This window comes from Cyprinus carpio, chromosome B15 (genome assembly GCF_018340385.1).
Source record: "Cyprinus carpio isolate SPL01 chromosome B15, ASM1834038v1, whole genome shotgun sequence".
Lineage (NCBI taxonomy): Eukaryota > Metazoa > Chordata > Actinopteri > Cypriniformes > Cyprinidae > Cyprinus > Cyprinus carpio.
The window spans coordinates 16489210-16509428 of record NC_056611.1 but is presented as its reverse complement, the minus strand read 5'-3'; the positions used below and the strand labels follow the sequence as shown (position 1 = coordinate 16509428).

Sequence of the window (20219 nt, the reverse complement as noted above, 5' to 3'; positions counted from 1 at the left end):
CCTTACCACCCTCTCGTGGCAAGCTTCCAGGCACTTGCGCTAAGCACCTCTCTGGGCCACTCTAAGCATTATGGCGAAATGTACCTGGTGGGAAATGTTGTTTCATTCATGTGTGTAAGATCGCTAACTGTGAGCCACCATTTGTCAAAGGAAACCACAAGATGGGCCACGTTTCTTGTTAAATTATACATCGTGCTAATGTTCATCTGAGTTGTGTTCAGGAACCAACCTGCCTAGTGCTCTTCAAACCCAACACATGCTGCAATTACACTACTATCAGTACGAAAAAAAGCTGAAACTCCAAATAGAAAGTAATTATCTTGAGAAATCACTTGGTTGTATGGAAAATAATAAGGACAGCTGGGTTAGATGGATATTCTAAGGTATAAAAGAGAACTGATAATGTGTTTCAAGATGAATTCTTGTCAACTGTATTGACTTGAGAACTCACAATTGAAAAGTTAAGAAAACAGCATATATTTGACATCCAAGAGAGGAAATGATGAGTGTCTGGTAAAATGGCTTAGTAGAAAATATTTTTCCATTACTACAAATTATAAACGGTGTGAATGAGACTCATGATTTGATTTACAATAATGCATTAAAGGGCTGTGCAATTAATCGCATGCGATTGTAATGCGCATCTTGTCAGTAAAGCCGGTTCCGTGATTGGTAGAAAATCACCATCACCTGCTTTCAGATGGACCAGCATTTACTACACAGAGCCGTAGTTCACTGACAAGCTACGCAATATCGCAATCATAATCGCAGATGAATCGCATTCGATTATGAATGCGATATTGCCTAGCTTGTCAGTGAACTACAGTTCTGTGTATTAAATGCCACTCCATCTGAAAGAAGTGATGGCAATTTACTACCAATCACGGAGGCATAACTGACAAGATGCGCATGACAATCGCATGCGATTAATTGCACAGACCTAATGCATTTTCTTTGTAGGGAGACTGATAACTGAAGGCTATTAGAGTTTGAGGACTCCTCAGTCCTCAAAATCTCACAAGCCGAGATCTTTTATTCTATTAGTTAGAGTTGGTTATTGTGTATCGCCACATATGTGTTGTAAAGTTAACCTCTGCAAAATGAATCCAATCCCACAGCACAAACACTCCAGATGAGACACAACACTGACTGACATACAATTTCCAATGTGTCATCTGAACACGAGTGCATGGGTGGATTCACCTGGAGAAAAGGTTAATAGTGACATTTCAGAGGCCACATCTCCATCAGTTTCACTTTTAAATTCTTGGCATATCCTTTTCAATTTGAAGCACCTCAGTACTAGGATTTATGTTTTTTTCTTTCAAAACTTTCTTATGCTCATTTATTTAATAAACAATTTTTAAATATCTTAAAATTGTTTATTTCTGTGATGTCAAAGATGAACTTTCAGCAGCCAATATTTCAGTCTTAAGTGTGTTTAAAATGGTTTTGCTGCTTTATATTTTTGTGAAGAGTATGATACTTTTTTTCAGGATTCTTTGATGAATAGAAATATCTTTCCATCTATAATTTAATTTAATAAATCAAGATTTTTAAATATAAAAATATAAAATTCAATACAAATTTACAAATGTTCAGTCCAACTTCACAATAAGGATCCATTTGTAAATTATTTAATGCATTAACTAGCATTAACTAATGTTAACAAATGGAATTTTATTGTAAAGTGTTACCAAAGCTTCTCAGGTAACTCCTAATTACTATATATTTTAACCACAGATGTCAACAGAAAGGCTAAAGTGCCACTGCACACCTTCAAATATAATCAGTTGAGCTGATAATCAATTGTAAGATAAGGCAAATCTAAGATAAATATTAAATTTGACTGATTTTCTGTTGGGTGAGTAGAAGACCATGCCCACCCTTACCCATCTGTTGCCTACATTGTAATATATTTGTCTGTTAAATCGTAAGCAGTATAAGCACACACACATACACACACAAAAGCTAGAAAGACACCTGTTGTCTCAAGACACACTCGGTCCCCATCCACACATCCTTGGATTCAACATCAGACTAATGGAGGGCTTGAGAGGAACCAAACCTGTGCCACATTATCTCTCTCCGCACATTCAGTTAAATACCCGCTCACAAGCTGTCATATTAAAGCTTCATGAGGCCTGGTGCGTGCTGGACTTTGCTGTGAGGTGTTCTCATGAATAATTGAGGAAAATTCACCACAGGTTGAGATTCATGTCTAAATGCGGAAGATCAATGAGATAGAAGCGGCGAGGAGACCAGCCGGAGGGTAAGACTTTCACCCCTGCCCTTACTGACGAATGCAAAGAAAAGATCTACTCATTACAGGGCTGCTGATAATGCAGTTCATACAAAAAGTCATACAAAGTTCAATGTCAGGGTGTCAGAAGAATGACGTAAATGAACAAGATCTAGCATGATGTGACTGATGGAGAGGAATTATCAAGCAAGGCACATTACTGATTATTACGATAACAAATTATGGAAAAAAAAGAGTCCTTCTTGTTTTAAATGGCAGAATTTGATGTACTATATAAACTCACTTTAGATTGATTCTTCATCTCCATGGCAATATCAAAAAATTGCTCTGTTTGAAAATTGCAACCAGCTCCACACGACAACAGTGGCTCAACCAATGGTGTGAGAGTTTGGCAAAATGTTTGCAATTCTGTCACTTTTAATCTGTTTTAGTCACATGACTGTAGATCTATTTATCTAATGTAGAACAAACAGTATGAGAGAGATCATGGGTTTCATTCCTGAAAAATTCATACATCAAATGAGTCTGCCAAAATGTAAAATGTAAAAAATATTAAATACAAAAAAATACAATAAAAAAATACAAAAAAAAAATACATTAAACCTAAATAGCATTATTAAAAAAAAAAATCAAATTACAAAAGCAGATATCAAAATTTAATTTAAAGTAAAAAGGAAAATATAAAAATAAACCTTTATTCAAAATATTAATAAAACTATACTAGCTTAAATATTATACTAAAATTAAGCACTGGTTTACTATCTTGATATTTATAAAAATGTTTTCAGAGGCCTCATGAATCACATCCAATGTTTTTCCTCCATCTATGTATTGTTGTATTTGCCACTGTTACTTTGATGTTGGTCATACATATAAGCAGATAAGCAGAAAAGTCACTTGACTGAAACAGATGAATACACATTTCCCTTATAGAGGTACAGCAACAAAAAGCCATTTTACTTCCGAGGGTCATAGAGAGGGTAGCAAACGACGTTTAAAAATAACTTACAATTTTCTTGGTGCAGGAAACCGTGACTAACATTATAAATACAAGACGTATAGCACAAGATGAATAGGGCTTCAAAATATGAGGTGTAATGTTGATACCAACCCAACATCATAAATCAAGGTTATGGTAATCATTCCAGAATAAAAAGACAACCCTGAAAAATACCGAAACCCTATAAATGAGTTTTTACTTCTGTAGACTTTTCTCTTACTATCAATTGTGTTGAAATCAAAAAAGATCCTTCACATAACCAGTGGTCCGTTTCTGTGCATCTGTTCTGTTCTGCTCCATCCGTCAAGGTGATTCTTTTGTTCTAGGACGTATTCCACACATCTAATGATTGAAATACATTCAGGACCATCACACAGCTCTAATATTCCGCATCTCCGTTACTGCCAGCCGGATCCAGACGCAGCATTTGTTCAAGCTGCCTTTGAATCTGAGAGGTTGTTTGTCAGCTCTATAGCCCACGTCGGCCTGCTTTCTCCCGACACCCATCAAGCCATCTCTCCAGAAGTCTTGCATTCTTGCACACACACACTCTCTCTCTCGCTCGCTCACTCGCTCCCCTATACAATTACGGCAGGCCTGTCTGGGGGCACCCACTGGACACAGTTAGCCTGAATGACAGGTAATGACACCCACTGAGAGATTGGCTTTTCCCCGGGCACACCATCATCCACAGTAGGATGCCTGCATCATTGCACTGCCAAGAGAGGATGTCTCTCTCAATCCCTATCCATCTCGACCACCCCTTTCTCTGTTGCAATGAGCATGCGTCACCTGGCTTCGAAAGGATGGCAGATTGTGGATTAATTAAAATAAACAAAAAAATCGCTTGATCAAATAATAGGCTGTCTTACAGCGTCTAGTTATGTGATCAAAAGTTAGACCACAGGCTGAGCAACAATCACACAAGTCTATAGAGGTATATAGAGCCGCAGGGTTAATTCAGCGACTGATTTTTAAAACAGCCACTGTTGTTTGTCTATGGCAATGAGAGTTGTAAAGCGCAAGTATTGGACTACACACTGCTCAGGTGTTAATTCAATAGAGCCAAGCCTGTTAGTGAATAAAAGCCAAGGCTACATGACACTAGTGTCTGTTGCTGAGCAAGAAAAGGTTGAAATAGTGATGTGAAATATGAATGTTCCATGATTTTATGGACAGTGCCATGGTATTCTTTGCAGTACCATGTAAATACCGTAGGACATGAATATGGTAATTTTTTAGTAACATAATAGTATCACAGTATCCTTTAGTATCATAATATACATTACCATTCAAAATATTTTAAAATGCTTTTGAAATAAGTATTTTATAAAGATCATCAAGACTGCATTTCTTCAATCAAAATACTGTATTATAGTGAAATAATATTACAAATTAAAATTTTGTTTCCTATTAGAATATGTTTTAAAATGTTTTTTTTTTTCTGTGATGGTAAAGCTGAATTTTCAGCATCATTACTCCAGTCTTCTGTGTCACATTAGCATTCAGAAATCATTCTAATGTGCTGACTTGCTGCTCAAGAAACATTTGTTATTCTATACATTTCTATACATTTGTTAGTTTGAAAACATTTGCACTACTTATTTTTATAGGGATTATTTTTTTGTGGAAACTAATATTTTTGTGGAAACCATGGTACTTTTTCAGGAGTTAAATAGAAATTAAAAAATATATATATTTTTTAATTCTTTCAAATAGAAATTTCAAAAGAAAATAAATTAATAAAAATATATTATTATTATTTTTGCTTAAATTAATGTTCCCATGCTGATTATTTATTACTGTTTATTATTTTATTGACCCCAAACTGCGCATTTCAAAATATCATGCTATTACCATCTAATACAATCACTGCACCACAGTACCACCACAAGTTAACCAGTGAAATCCGGGAAAATAAAATGTTATGTCAGAAAAAGGAAATGTAAAAAGTTAAGAAACTGAGGCGTTGAAGTGGAGTTGTCATATCATGCCCAAATTTTCTCATTTTATATTGTATTCCTTGAGCTTGCAGCAGATGAACACATATCACAAGAGCGAATCTGCAGTCTGACCTGAAGCTAAAGCACTGAAATGTTGTCAGGTTAGCAGTGTATCCCCATATCCCACAGCTTCTCTCCCCAGCAAAGACACTACAGAGACAGGCTTTAAGTGCCAAGGAGAATGAGACTTATGTTTGCATCAAGTTTAACCTGTGCCAAGAGATTCACAGCCCCCAGATATGTTTTCATTGAAAATGTATTGCCAGGTATTTTTATAATTCTAGTCTAATAGCAAGTAATAACTATATGACTATTCTAAGGTTTCACAGCACATAGCTATTAGGTTTTTTCTTTTCTTTCTTTTTTTTTTTTAAATATATTGCATCACTTATGTATTCCTACCCAGTCATTAAGGCTTTAACATAATTTACATAAAAATTAATAAGACGTTACAAAACAAGATTATCCATATCCCCTTTTAAATTTGGAGTCAGCTCTCATAATTAGGTTTCAACAACTCAAACTATAATTAAAAACATTCTTTTGACTGTTTGTGATATTAACTCATTTTTTTATTGTTTCATCATTTTTGACTGTAAAAATCAGATTTGTATCATTACTTATTTGCACAACATATAATTTTATATTGAAGGATAATGATAATTGGATGAAACAACGTATAATAAAAACTGGTACTCAATCCAGTAACTTGTATATCTTAAGGGCACAGAAATCAGTATAACTGCAGTGCATTGCATCTAAATGAACACACTGCTCATTTTGTTTGCCTAGATCTATTAAGATAAACAAAAATACATGAAAAATGTGGATAATACATCTCTTCAATTAAGAAAATCTATTCATTTTCTGAATTCAAATTATTCTGTGGTCCTCTGGGGCTTGTTGATGCAACTGTCTGGAAAATGTTAAAAAGAAAAAGACTGATATTCTTGAAAAAACAAATGCTGGCATAAATAGCACAATAATAATAATACCTGTTGTTATTATTAAAATTTTAAAAATTATTTAAAAAAAATATAACATAAAAAAATGAAAACAAAACAACAAAAAAAAAAAAAAAAAAAAAAAAAAAAAAAAAAAAAAAAAAAAAAAAACAAAAAAGTGTGACCATTTGTTTTGAAAAAAAAAATATTTTTTTATATATATTTTATTTTTTATAACATTTGTCTACCCAATTGTAACCAACATAAAAGAAACCATTTTGAAGAGTTGATCCCAAAAAAATGTCACATACTGTATTTTCTTATACAAAAAAGCTGAAAAAAAAATGCTGAGGCTGTGTAGTTGTAAAAGTTTTTAATAAATGCTACTCGCGCATATGATTTTTGTGGAATTTATTTATTTATTGTTTGTTTGTGGAAAATGGTATACACATTCATGTCTGTAACCAAGAAGAATTCAAATATTACATTTCTAACACTTTGAAGTAGTTTTTTGAAAGATTGTCCTTTTTATTATTTCAGAGATGCTTCTTTTGTATTAAAACAGATATATTTAATATTAACAGACCATGAATTTGTAAGAATTTAAAGGTCCCCTGAAGTGCAGCATTATTCTATGTGGTGACGTAATTTCAACTGAAACAAGAAGAGAGGGCAGGACATATTGAAGGATATGAAACTCTTAGTAAATCAAAATATATGAAACAATCATTAAAACAAAATATAGTTCCAAAACATTCTAAGATATGAAACTCTTAGTAAAGCAAAATAGTGGTCCTAATCATGCTGAGGTTGTGTAGTTGTAAAAGTTTTTAATATATGCTACTCGCGCATATGATCCGCTCCATGCGATCGCGTCTCTGGACCGGAGCCAAAGTCTGTTCAGAAACCAGGCCTCATTTGCACCAATCGAAAGCATATTTACACTGTCTGAATCGTTTCCTATCACCTACATCCATTTTAGCAGAAGTGAGAGACTGTAAGTTTTAAAATGCTTATATCTCCTAAATACAAATTTTGGCATTGTTTTGGAACACACCAGCTTATTCATAACTTTAAGGCTAACGTATTAATACTAAAAGCTAAAAAAACATAAATTTTGATTTCATGGGGACTTTAACGGTTTACTACTTTCACAAATGTATATCACGTAAAATAAACAGCTGATGTCAAGCACCCAAACCCTGATGTGTAGAGTCCCGCAGCAGCAACTCTGTCAGACAAAGACACAAGGTCACTTCACACTCATACCCTCTGGGGAGAAATTCATTTCTAGACTACATTGGGAGGTAAATAGTTGCACCTGTCGTGTTTTTGCAGGCGTGATAAACGGATGGAGACAGAGGGAGCCAAATGGTCCTGTTGGATGGCAGAAGTTGGCAGAGTTGGGTTGTCAGTTGCTTATGTCTCTGTCTGGCTCAGAGTGGGTAAACGTCACAGGACCCTCAGTGAAACTCTGACTCATGTGCATGACCCTAAACGATCTGGTGTATTTCTAACTGCTGAAAATAACTAAGCCTTGGATCTGTTTGCATGTATTATCACGATCAACCTGGTACACAGTCGAGAATAAGTGAGTTAAAGCATTTACAAAGCAGTTGAATGTCACAAACGATTTCCCCAAGGACGAGAACAATGAGTTTTTAAATAGCTTAGAATGATAGCATGAGAAGTTATGACAAAACCCATCAGATTGTTGGTCACGACTGAGGTTCATTTCACAAACACTAGCAGAACCCTTTCATGCTTGTTCAACCATGTGATCCGAAGAATGTTGACTGTGTGACTTGCACTATCCTAGCAATCATTTATCCAGACAACACACTCAGGCCTCCATCATTCTGTCAAAGTCCAGGATACTGGCACTTATAAAATTGTACACACATCAGTGGGTGCAGGTGTTCCTGTAGCTCAAATACTAGAATTTACTGATAGCAACATCAAGGTCATGTGTTCTAATCCCGGGAAATTGACAACTGGTCAAATTAGAGATATTGAAATATTTAAGGAGTAGATACTATATATACGTTGCATCTGTTGCCATTGGATATTTAAATGCATGGCTTTAAATGCTCACTTAATAATAAAAAAACTGAGCACTAAAAATAAAAATTTGTCATTTTTAATGCTACAAGTGAATTTAGTCATCCCGACATAATACTGATTATACATGATACTGTAATGCTGTATGAAACACAATACATGGTATTGTATGAAAAATAATAAACATTTTGAGATTTGTCTAAGGACATAGTTAACACTTTTATTAAGATAATAGCATTTAATAATGACTTAAATATAAATAATAAATAATAAAAAATAAAAAAATATATGTATCTGTATACGTACAAACTAAATTAGAGTCAATATTAGATTTTAGTGCATGTCAACAAATTCTCTTTATTTACTAACTTTACTAGATATTTGATATTTATTGGCCTTAATGGAATAGTTCACCCAAAATTTCGTCCGACAGCTGTTTGGTTCTTCAAAATTCGTCAAAATATCTTCTTTTGTGTAATAAACATAAGAAAGAAACTCATACTGGTTTGTAAAAACATGAGAGTGATTAAATGATGACAAAATTTTCATTTTTAGGTGAACTATTCCATTAACATGAAAATTATTTTCAGTAATAGCTTGAATTTAAATATATGTACTGAACCTTAAAATAAAAGCGTCTACCACATGCAAAATTATTATTATTATTTTTCTTATAGTTTGACACTAAATTACACACAATAAATGAACTTAAAAGTTGTCATGTATCTTTAATAGCAGAGGCAAGGGATGTTTCTGCTCTAATTGGACCCATCTAGTGCACTGCTATTGTTATTTTGGTTTATGTTACATTCAGACACCACAACAGCCATAAAGCATGAATCACTGTGTTTCAGTACAAAACCTAAAAAACGGCCTAGCAGCTTACCTTACCAGCTGTGATCCAGTTGAGTTATATACCACCTCTCTCAAGAGACGCACACCAAATACATGTGCATTGCACCTGCATACACTCTTACTTATATGCTTTTACAGCCTGAAAACAGCTACTGATCACCATTTAAAGGTATAATAAACCTGAGAGGGTCATCTGCTTCTCAGACACAACCGAGTCAACCACAGCTCTCCGGCTGCTGTCTCTAACGCACATTAGGTCATGTCTGAATGGACTTTTAGAAGCGGGAGCTGACAGTGATGGCTGTCTGAGATGTTATCTGGCACAAAATGAGCTGGACAAAATGTACTATCCAAAGCAAAATCTATAAATTTCTTTTTTCTTGTTGTCCGGATATGAACGATCGCTTGTGCTTAGAGATTGAGAGGGAAGGGGAGGTGGCAGCATTGATTTTTCTTTACATCCTCATAGTTTATTGTATGGAGGCTGGCAAACACACGCACCGTCAATTATTCAATACACATGAGGAAAAAGTCATGGAAGCATTAAAAACTCTGTAACTTACAGCTTATCGTTTTGAGAAAATCATTCAAAGACACGTCCAGATATATAAAAGCATTTATTAACTAAAATCACTAGCATTTCTTGTTTTTGATAGGAGAAGAGCACAGAAGATAAGGAAACATCACGAACCAAAATTGAATCACAGCGCTATGGCTCAATATGTAGCCACAGCTCCAACATCAAAACGTTATTTACTTGTATGAGAACCCCACATAGTTTAATTCTGCATTAATTTCCTGGTTAATGTCACAATGTAACACAAGTGGCAACAGATCTTTTCTTCAAGAAGTGACCAAAGAACTACTGGTATATACAATCTTCAGTCAGTGAAGAAGTTGTGAAAAGTATCAATCCAAAAGTCACATCAATCCAGATATATTCCATGTGGTTTGTGATGCTCACATTGTTATGGAAAATCTGACATATTTTGCATATCCTGCAGTCTGAATGTAGGCCTAGCCTAAGTCTTCTAAAGCCAATTGATATTTACTGAATATCTTACCTGACAGCAACATTCACTTAGGAGCTTAGGAGATAAACAAAATCTCCTTCTGTGATCCACTGAAGAAAAAAAAAAAATCATACAGGTTGTGAAAGAATTTTCTTTTTTGCCAAACTATCCCTTTAAACTAGTTAAGAAGCTAGATGGGAACACTAGTACACACCCCAAGTTGGGGACGAGTATCCAAACACCACATATCTGTTTCACTGCCAAAGTGATGCTATTTTGGCCTGACGCTTTCATTGCGCAAACCACACAGTGACATTCGTACTGGATGGGCAGCAGTGTTAAATATCATATCCTGCAGAGCAGTCAGCATCACGTCAACGTGCAGGGAAAGAAAAGACGTGAATGCCGCCCGCGCTATTTACACAACCTTTGGCAAAGCCGCTTCACATTGGAGTGGTAAAAACAGAAACCACACGTTTTAATTAATCGTCAACTAAACGAGACAGCAATAAACAGCGTTTGCTGCGGAGGTGCATTCGTAGGTGCAGGAGGTGAGGAGATGAGGGAGAAGTGGAGGAGGAGAGCAGCGCCTGTTAATTACCCAACCATACCCGGGTAAGTTGGGAGCGGTTTGTTCTGCGTTTGAATGACAAAGGAGATGACAGAGGCAGAGGCTCTGGAGATCGCATCGGCTGCTTAATAATTGATCTACGAAAGCAGGAGCTTGTTTTGTGAAGATGAGAGCACACCGCCTCATCTGATCCCCGAGCCGCTGGAATCAGAGGGATTGTTTTTGTAATATGCCACCGAATAAGCAGATCAATGCTCTTTTAGCGAGCACAAACATCTCACGACCGAGCCTTACCACAGTGAATTAAAAGCTTCACACTTGTACACACAACACATGGAAAACCACACGTGTTCCCCTTTGCTAAATCAGCTGGAACTAAATTTACATTTTGCACTGCTCAATATGGCGCCAGATAGATTAGACAACATTTTCATCATCACTGAAAGCCCAGACCTACATCAAATGGGTTCTTTTTTTTGCTCCGTCTCGCTTTTTCTCTTTCGGTTCATCTTCTAAACCGTAATGAAGTCAGTTTAAACAGCTATATTCATTTCCTTAATGAGGGAAAGGTCCTTTAATGCTTTTCTCCAGTGAGACAGAGGCTGTGTGGGCGCTAATAAACACAACTCACAAAAACAACAACTCTTAAGCGAGTATCTGAGGCCTTTGCTAATTTTTTTGTTAGCATTTAATTATACTTCGGCATTATGACTGACATTATTAGCGCTCTCTCTGGGAGGATGTAATTGAAAGTAATTTTACATTAATGCTAAGTCTGAAGTGCTCTCGAGAATAAAAAACATCCAGTGTGATGTTTTGGACGTTAATGTCATTGGCGATACAACGTGGTGTTTCGAAATCTGTTTGAGAGCGATGTAATCACTTAAAAGAGCCAAAGACTGTTTAAAATGTTGCAATACTTTTAGAAGATACTTTGAAGAATGTTGGTAACCAAACAGATTCGATTCCTATTGACTTCCATTGTATGGTCAAAAAATACAACATAAGTCAATGGGGACCAAAACAACATCGGATCCCATTTTCTTTCTATGTATGGAAAGGGAAAGAAAGGGACAAAAAAAGATACAGATCATGTAATTTGTAATAATGTATGGAAAAAGATTATTTATTTATTTATTATTTTAACATATATGCATGGCATGCATTTTTAAAATGATCTTCTTTTGTTTTCCACAGAAGAATGAAAGTCATATAGGCTAAATTTGAACTGACATGTCAGAAATGTTTATTTTTGAGTGAACTATCCCTTTAAAATACTTTCTCAGTTCCATTTTACTGTGAAGAGACAATTACAATGAGGTCGAAAAGTCAAAAAAAAAAATAAAAAATTAACCATGATTTTCAGAATGTCTTACTCTTTGCTCCTCATTTGCATCTATGACAAGATGCATAAACTCCACAACTTTGTGTGAAACTTAATGGTCATGTGGATCAAGCATGTTTATCTTGTGATTCAACAAAAGCAGGAAACATCTAACCGTCTGCACAAGGAGTCACATGATCAATGTCACTAATTTACATTCAACTGACCTAATGTCAAATAAAATCTGAAAAACTTCCTTAAATCCAGAAACCTAGATTTTTATTGTGCCCTGAAAGCTGTACAAAATCCAATAATCACAGTCACAAATTTTCTTAATCAATTAACCTAATGTAAAAACTAAAACCCTATATTTTAGTGTGGCCTCAAACATTTGGACTCCGCTGTACAAGTAAGCCAACTGTAGGCTGATTTACCGGAAAAGTGAACTGAGTAGGTATCTTTATATAGAGAGTGACCTCTATGAGTCAGACACAATCTATTTCCCCGCAGCTTCCTCCACAGTGTTACAACACCACAAACCGTTAATTTTTTCCACTAGCCTTTGTTTACAACATCAACATAAAACAAGCTGCGCTCACATGCTCATTCTCCTTTTCCAGTGTGTTAATTCTGGGAGTTACAGTCCGCCTTAAGGCAGCAAATCTGGTGTGAAACCCCATCACTTTAATTAACAGTGATTACAAATTACACCGTTCAGCGTAAGAACTAACGAGAGATACAGGCCAAAGATAGTGATGTGCTTTACAGCATGAAAAGCGGCAGACATTACTCACCTATTCTGAATGAGAGCGGGCCACTGGTGGCGTTTCTCACCCACATGGCTAAGAAGAGCAGAGGCGCCCAGGCTGCGAGCATCTTCTTTGACTCCTCATGGGTCCAGCCCTGGGGGTCCCCCTTCACACAGCCACCTGCCACATCAAACACAACAGCAACACTTCAGAAGAATAGAAAGCATGCTTTTCAATCAAAAGAGTTACATGCGCATATGCTACAATAGTTTGTTGGTGCCAAAAAATCAAGTTTATTTCATTGTGGTAAGCATTGCTAAACTTATTTTGGTCCCTAAGAACACTATAATTGGGTATTCTTTTCTAACTTAGAAAATAAACTTTCTTACACTTTTACTAGTTTGTCAACAAAAATGTCCAAAAGTGTCTAAAAATACATTACAGGAGAACTCTGTCATAATTATTCCCACCATTTCTATTGCAACCATCTCAAATGATTTATTGTGGATAATAGCAGTCTGTGGTGGAAATAACAGCTCTGGAAAATACATTTTTGGATTAAATAATGTTTCCATTTCTATACATTTTATCATAGACAATACACATAAATAATACATAAAAGCAATGCAAAATGTGGTGGGTTTTCATCCCAGGGCAGTAACGTAAAAGTAAAGTAAAGTAAAGTAAAGTAAAGTAAAGTGTGACCCTGGACCACAAAACTAGTCATAAGTAACAAGGGTATATTTGTAGCAATAGTCACAAATACATTGTGTTGGTCAAAATTATACATTTTTCTTTTATGCCAAAAATCATTAGGATATTACATAAATATCATGTTCCATTTAGATATTTTGTAAATTTCCTTATGTAAATATATTAAAACTTAATTTTTGATTAGTAAGTTCTTCATTTTTAGTGCTTCATTTTGACAACTTTAAAGGCAATTTTTTCAATATTTTGATTTTTTTGCATACTCAGATTCCAGATATTCAAATAGTTGTATCTCGACCAAATTCTGTCCTACAAACCATACATCAATGGAAAGCTTATTTATTCAGCTTTCAGATGATGTATAAATCTCAATTTTGAAAAATTGACCCTTATGACTGGTTTTGTGGTCCAGAGTCAAAAATAAAGTAAAATAAATTTAAAATAACCTCTAATTGAGGTTAATGTCATAGTTAGCATTTACACATCGTAAATACGCACAATTAAATAACATTTTCACACTTTTTGCATAATTAAACTGTGGTGGAAATGACACCACAAATGAAAGAGACAACATTTTCATTATAAGATAGAACAAAGCACAGAGATGTGTTTACAAAATGGTTATAATGTGACCACTACATAACAAAAATGTGAAATCTATTAGTAAAAAAAATAAATAAAATAATAATAATAAAAATAAACCCTAGGATATAAAAGTCTTTAAAGTTGCAGAAACACTTCATATCATAAAAAAACTCTTCTGGAAATGATAATGGATTTCTTCACCTAAGTAGAATGTTCCTAGTAAATACCCCAAAACTGACCAAACGAGAACCATACAATTGCCTTTGCTGGAAATTTCAAATGTTTCATTAAATAAATTCAGCTACTGTAAAACAATTCCATATTTCATGCTGCGGAACTATCTGTTAAACTCACAGCTGCTTATTACGACAGTAGAGTCAGACAAAGTAACAAGAGTATCTCCGTGTCTAATTGCAGATATGATTCATGTTGCTACAAATATATGTTTCATATCAGCTGCATTATCCAAATATAATTAAAAAGATGAGCAACTTAAATCAGATGATACTTACCTCATTCACAAAAGAGCAGTATAAATTTTTTTTATATACAAGTTTAACATCTATTCAAGAGAGTTATGACAAGAATACAGTGGGGTGTAAAATGCTTTGCTTACTTTGGAAGAAAAACATAAATCACATATATTGATTTTACTTATAATGTCACATCTAACACTGGCAATTATGTGGCACAGCAGATGCGTTTTTTTTCTTTTTTTTTTTTTCTTGAAGATTAAAAGTAGAAATGATAAATATGAAATCCTTACAAACTATGTCTGTTGCATTTGCTACGAAGATGCTGAGGCATAAGGCATAAGATTAAAAGTTGTTCACGATACACATTTATTTTATTGAAATACTCCCACTTTCTTCACCAGCTATTATTCATTACAAGTTATCTTCTTTTGCTTATGTAAAGCATTTAAAAAACACATTAAGGATCAAGCAGATAGACAGAGAGTTCAAGAAAGGGTGTGCGTCAGGAAACACATGCCTAATTCATTTACTGAAGCAGGATGCAATGACAATTAGAAACTGCACGCACATCCAAATCATTTTGCTCAAATGCAATTACAGCAAATCAACTTCAATGGTTTCGCATGGCCTGTGCACAGCACCTTCAGCAGCAGAATACAGAACAGAAACCGCATTTGTACTGACACTTGTAATTTTATTTTATTGTCGTACAGTTAATAAATGTCTGTAATCTTGTGCCGTGCAAATGAGAACGGCTTTTTCATTTTCTGAAATGGTTAGCAGCAAAATAATAATCACATGGATGAATTCATTTAAATTGATAATTCACCCCAAAATAAACATTCCATCATCATTTTCTCACTCTCATCTTCTTCCAAACCTGTATGACTTACTTTCTTCTGTAGAACATAAAAGAAGATATTTTGAGACCCCATTGACTTTAAAGGAATAATTAACCCAAAAATGAAAATTTGCTGAAAATGTACTCATCCTTAAGCCATCCGAGATGTATTTGAGTTTGTGTCTTCATCAGAATAGATTTGGAGAAATTCAGCACTGCATCACTTGATCACCAATGCATCCCAGACATGTTAACTGTAGAGTTGTCAAACTGATTGTGATTAATCACATCCAAAAATGAAAGTTTGTGTTTATTTTAGATGTGAATAATCACGATTAATCGATTTTACAGCCCTAGTTCATTGATGGATTGGAGTCATGTGAATTACTTTTTGGATTTGGGCCTCTCATTCTAACGGCACCCATTCACTGCAGAGGAGCTATTTGTGAGCAAGTAATGTGATGCTAAATTTCTCCACATCTGTTCTGATGAAGAAACACATCTACATCTTGGATGTAATTTTGAGTTCCACAGAAAAAATGTCCCTCATACCAATCTGAAGGCGAGTAAACTATTACAAAAAAATAAAAAATTAAAAAATCATTCTTGGGGGGAATTATTTATTTAGCACTTCAGCAAATAAAACTGTGCAAAACCCTGTATTTCTTCCATTAAACAACCTACAATCCATTTAAACCGAACTCTAAAATTATTTAAACAGCACTGTCTTATTCTTTTCAGCACATCCATTTCAAAGCCACATTTCACAAAAGTAAGTGCTCTTTAATCGATAAAAGAATGTATTAATACCAATGAGAAACTAATCCTGCAAATATAGGAAGCGTTTTAATATGAACTGAGGCAGGAAATGTATCTGGCTAAAGGCTCCGTTTAGGAGCTGACAGGCAATTAAAAATACAGTCGAGACCCTGCAAACACCACACAGCATACAATGTAGTCTTTTGACTATGAACAGAAGGATCAAAATAGAATGTGTTCTGTTTCTTACTCGTTTATGAAAATGTCATCGCGAATCATGTGAATCAGACCCGCTGTGTCTTCAATTCAAACCGCTACCCGTCTCTGCCCAGACAAGCCATGCAGTTTTTTTTTTTCTCTCTTTGTCTTTAAACAAACATTGTTCAGAGAAAACCTGTTAAAGGTGAAATGACTGGAGATGCTGGGTGACATGAAAGCTTGTTTTTTTTACACAAATGAAAACTGTGGCTGTCTTTAGGTCACATCTACACATTTACATTTTTACATTTACATTTAGTCATTTAGCAGACGCTTTTATCCAAAGCGACTTACAAATAAGGTCAATGGAAGCAATCAAAATCAACAAAAGAGCAATGCTATGCAAGTGTTATGACAAGTCTCAGTTAGCCTAACGCAATACACACAGCAAGTTTTTTTTTATTATTATATAATAAAAAAAGAAAACATAGAATAAAAAAAGAATAGAGCAGGCTATAGTGTTAGAGGCCTTTTTATTTTTTATTTTTTATTTTTTTTGTTAATTGTATAATAAATTAAAGAAAACAACTTTTAGAATACAAAAAGAATAGAGAAGCTATTCTACACATCCAAAAACTAATTTCGAAGTTGTAAATCAAAACAAATATGACTGGAACACATTTTACAAGAAAATATGGTAACATTTTAGGGACCAATTCTCACAATTAACTAGTTGCTTGTTATGCATATTGGCTGTTTATTAGTATAATAATATATGCTTTATTTATAAAGCATATATTATTGTTTGATTCTGCATGACCATATTTTAGATCTCTTAATCATACCCCATACCTAAACTTAACAACTACCTTAATAACTATCAATAAGCAGAAAATTAGGAGTTTATTAAGGAAAAAGTCACAGTTAATAGCTCCCCAAACTAAAGTGTGACCGAAAATACTGTTTCAGTCTTTCTTCTTCTTCAGAATTTCAAGTTTTATTCAGTGCATTATTTGTCATTTCTTTGTAACTTTAGGTGAAATTTACTAGCAATTTCTGAGTGAAAACAGTTACCAAACCATGTTTTTTCAGTGTACTGTAATAATTTGGTCCACTGTATTCTCACTGGGTTTTTTTTATTTTTATTTTTTTTTATGTTTTGTCAGCTTATCGATCAAAATTAAAAACTGAAGGGATGGCTGACCCTGAAAACTGTCTTCATTCAAGACTTTTTTCTTGTATGGAAAGAAATGTTTTTGTTTATGCAAAACTGGGCCCCATTGACTTTCCAAAAAAAAAAAAAAAATATCTGAAATATCTTCTTTTTTTCTTCTACAGAGGAGAATGATACAGGTTTCAAATGACATGAAGATAAGAAAACAAAATTGTATAATAACAATTATTATTATTATTTGTTAGCTATCCCTTTAAAAATCTGCATTGTGCCACAAATATTAAAATGAAAACTAAACTGGGCTACATATTGTCATTACACTATATACTGATGCTTTTCTTAGATATTAATAATGAGATATAACATCTCCTAGATACTATATAAAGGATTTTTGTGGACAACAGCACACACAAAATAACAAATAGCCATGCCCTCCTGAACTGAAGAAGTCTTTTGAACGCTGGAAAGTGATGATAACTGACAAATGTATAGTATAAATGACATCCAAAGCAAAGTTTCCACTTAAACCCCATTCCAGCATCTTCTCAAAGCCTTTTCCCCTGTGAATAACTGTGTGTGTGGGACTGAGTCATTTGAAGGGAGGGTTGAATCAGTAATGGGATACTACAGAAATAGCACGTAGCTTGTTTTAGTAAGACAAGTGCTCACTGTGGGGAGTAAAACAAAGGCGAAATCACCATGTGTTGTTCTGAACACACTCGGCTGCTGTCATGTGGTGAAACAGAGCTTGATTTTGACCGGCCAACGCAACAATACCATCCGATAGCGGAAGAACTTTGCCTTGAGGCTTGCTATTGAAAATCTGTCCATTTGATACAATGTGGTGTAATTCAGTCCAAACATTAATTAGTCCTGGCTCAGTCCCCAGGATGCCACCCTTTTGTAAAAGGTATCAAATTAAAGTCTAGCAATGGAGGAGCTCTTTTCAATTTAGGCTGCTAGACCACGAGCACTGCAAACAAGTCAAACCTGTCACTCATAACCGTAGCTTCAATGCATATTCTCTCCAAATACCTCTAAGTGTCCATCAAAGCTCTCGTCTCAAAAACAACAGGCGGACTGAATTGTTACGGCATTTTTATGCTGCACTCACAGCTGACATCCACTGCCAATCAAAAGCAAGTCGGGGAAGAGGATTCCTCTTCTAGATGTCAATGAGAAGACTGAACCGCAGGGTAAATACTTTGTGAATACTGTACAAGGGATGGATAATAAACACATTTTCTTGAGTTTCTCATTTGAAGTTTCAAATGTCTTGAAGTTGTAAATGACTAGAAACAGTTGGAAGTAGAATAAACGCACCAGGAATTAATTCAATCGCCTGGCAGAAATAAAATCAACATGTGACAGTTCACCATTAAATGTCATTTGTTATTTATTCAGCAGAATCAAACGTAAACAATGCGAGTAAGGAATTTTTACCAGGATTGCCGTGAGATACACACTCTGAGCCGAAACGCTGCCAAAACAAACACCGTGCCGCATTGTGAGTAGCTCTTTACGACTTCGCGATGCAGCCTCGGTTGTTTTTTTTTTTTCAACAATTTGTAAAATAATTGATTCAAAAGACACATTAGCCACTCACTACTCAGCTACCCCACTGAGTTGCTGTGCAACTGGTGTGTTTTATAGCGCTTTTGGGTTAGAACATTTTCTGTGGAATAACAACGGTGCATGAGAGCCAGCAGAATTTGGGTAAGTGCCTCTTTCGAATTGTCTACTCAAACAATTCAATTAAATGTATTCTTTTTGAAACATCGAGAAGGGTGAAAAAAAAAAACATGTATATTAATAATTAATTTCTTTAAGTTCAGTAAGTGAAACATTTATGAATAAACGTTTCTAATTTATTTGGTAAGCAATTGTTTCTTATGCTTATATAAGCAAACCCTATTTTGGAATGTTTATATTAATACTGGGTAATTTAATACAGTAAATAATAAAGTATCTGTTAAGCATGTTTTTATCCAAAGCAACAAAGAATAAACCTATTACAAAGACCATTCGTCCAATCTGGGGTTAAGTGTTTTACTTGAAGACAAAATGTAGATAGCTTAAGAATCTTAAACTTATTATGTGCTCCAGAGAAGGAGGAAAATAATTTGTGGTGTTTTTTTTTTTTCTTTAAGTACCAGAGTTGGAATTTATTTATTTATTTAAAAGTGGCTAACAATTTTCCCAAGCCAACCATTAGCATGTAGCACATTTGCTCATTAAAAGTATGATCCAAAAAGCTGCATCATAACAACTGCTACACTTGGCAAATTTACAAATCCATTTAAGGACCAAAAAAAAACTATTGAACTACAGACTGCCTTGGTATAGTGGTTGGTAATGTTAAACAGTATGCTACTTATTTTACTTTACTATGAGCCAAAAAGCTGCATCATAACAACTGCTACACTTGGTCTCAATCACAACCTGAATCATAAGAGACAAGACGGCCTGTCACAGACACAAAAGCATGAAGTGATTGTGTGAGGTAAAACGGGGGGAATTAAGGTCAACTGGAACATTTTTTGTCAGTGAGATGAATGGCATAAAGTGACTCAATTTACCTGAATTTTCATTCAACTTTAAAACTTAAGTTTGGTAGAGCAGTTCTGGGATATCTGCCAGTGTTAGCCTACATCTAAATGATTATGGATCTTCACTAATATTGAATATCACA

The 20219-nt window shown here is 34.7% G+C and overlaps 1 protein-coding gene across 1 annotated transcript in view; it reads right to left on the bottom strand.

The window, feature by feature from the left end:
- Positions 1–20219, bottom strand: part of LOC109103545 (glutamate receptor ionotropic, kainate 4-like) — a 329617-nt gene that overhangs the window by 146872 nt on the left and 162526 nt on the right. Inside the window, exon 3 of the mRNA XM_042740067.1 lies at positions 12829–12963. Within this exon, the coding sequence (XP_042596001.1) occupies positions 12829–12910 (82 nt within the window). The 5' untranslated portion in view covers positions 12911–12963. The remainder of the gene's footprint in view (positions 1–12828; positions 12964–20219) is intronic.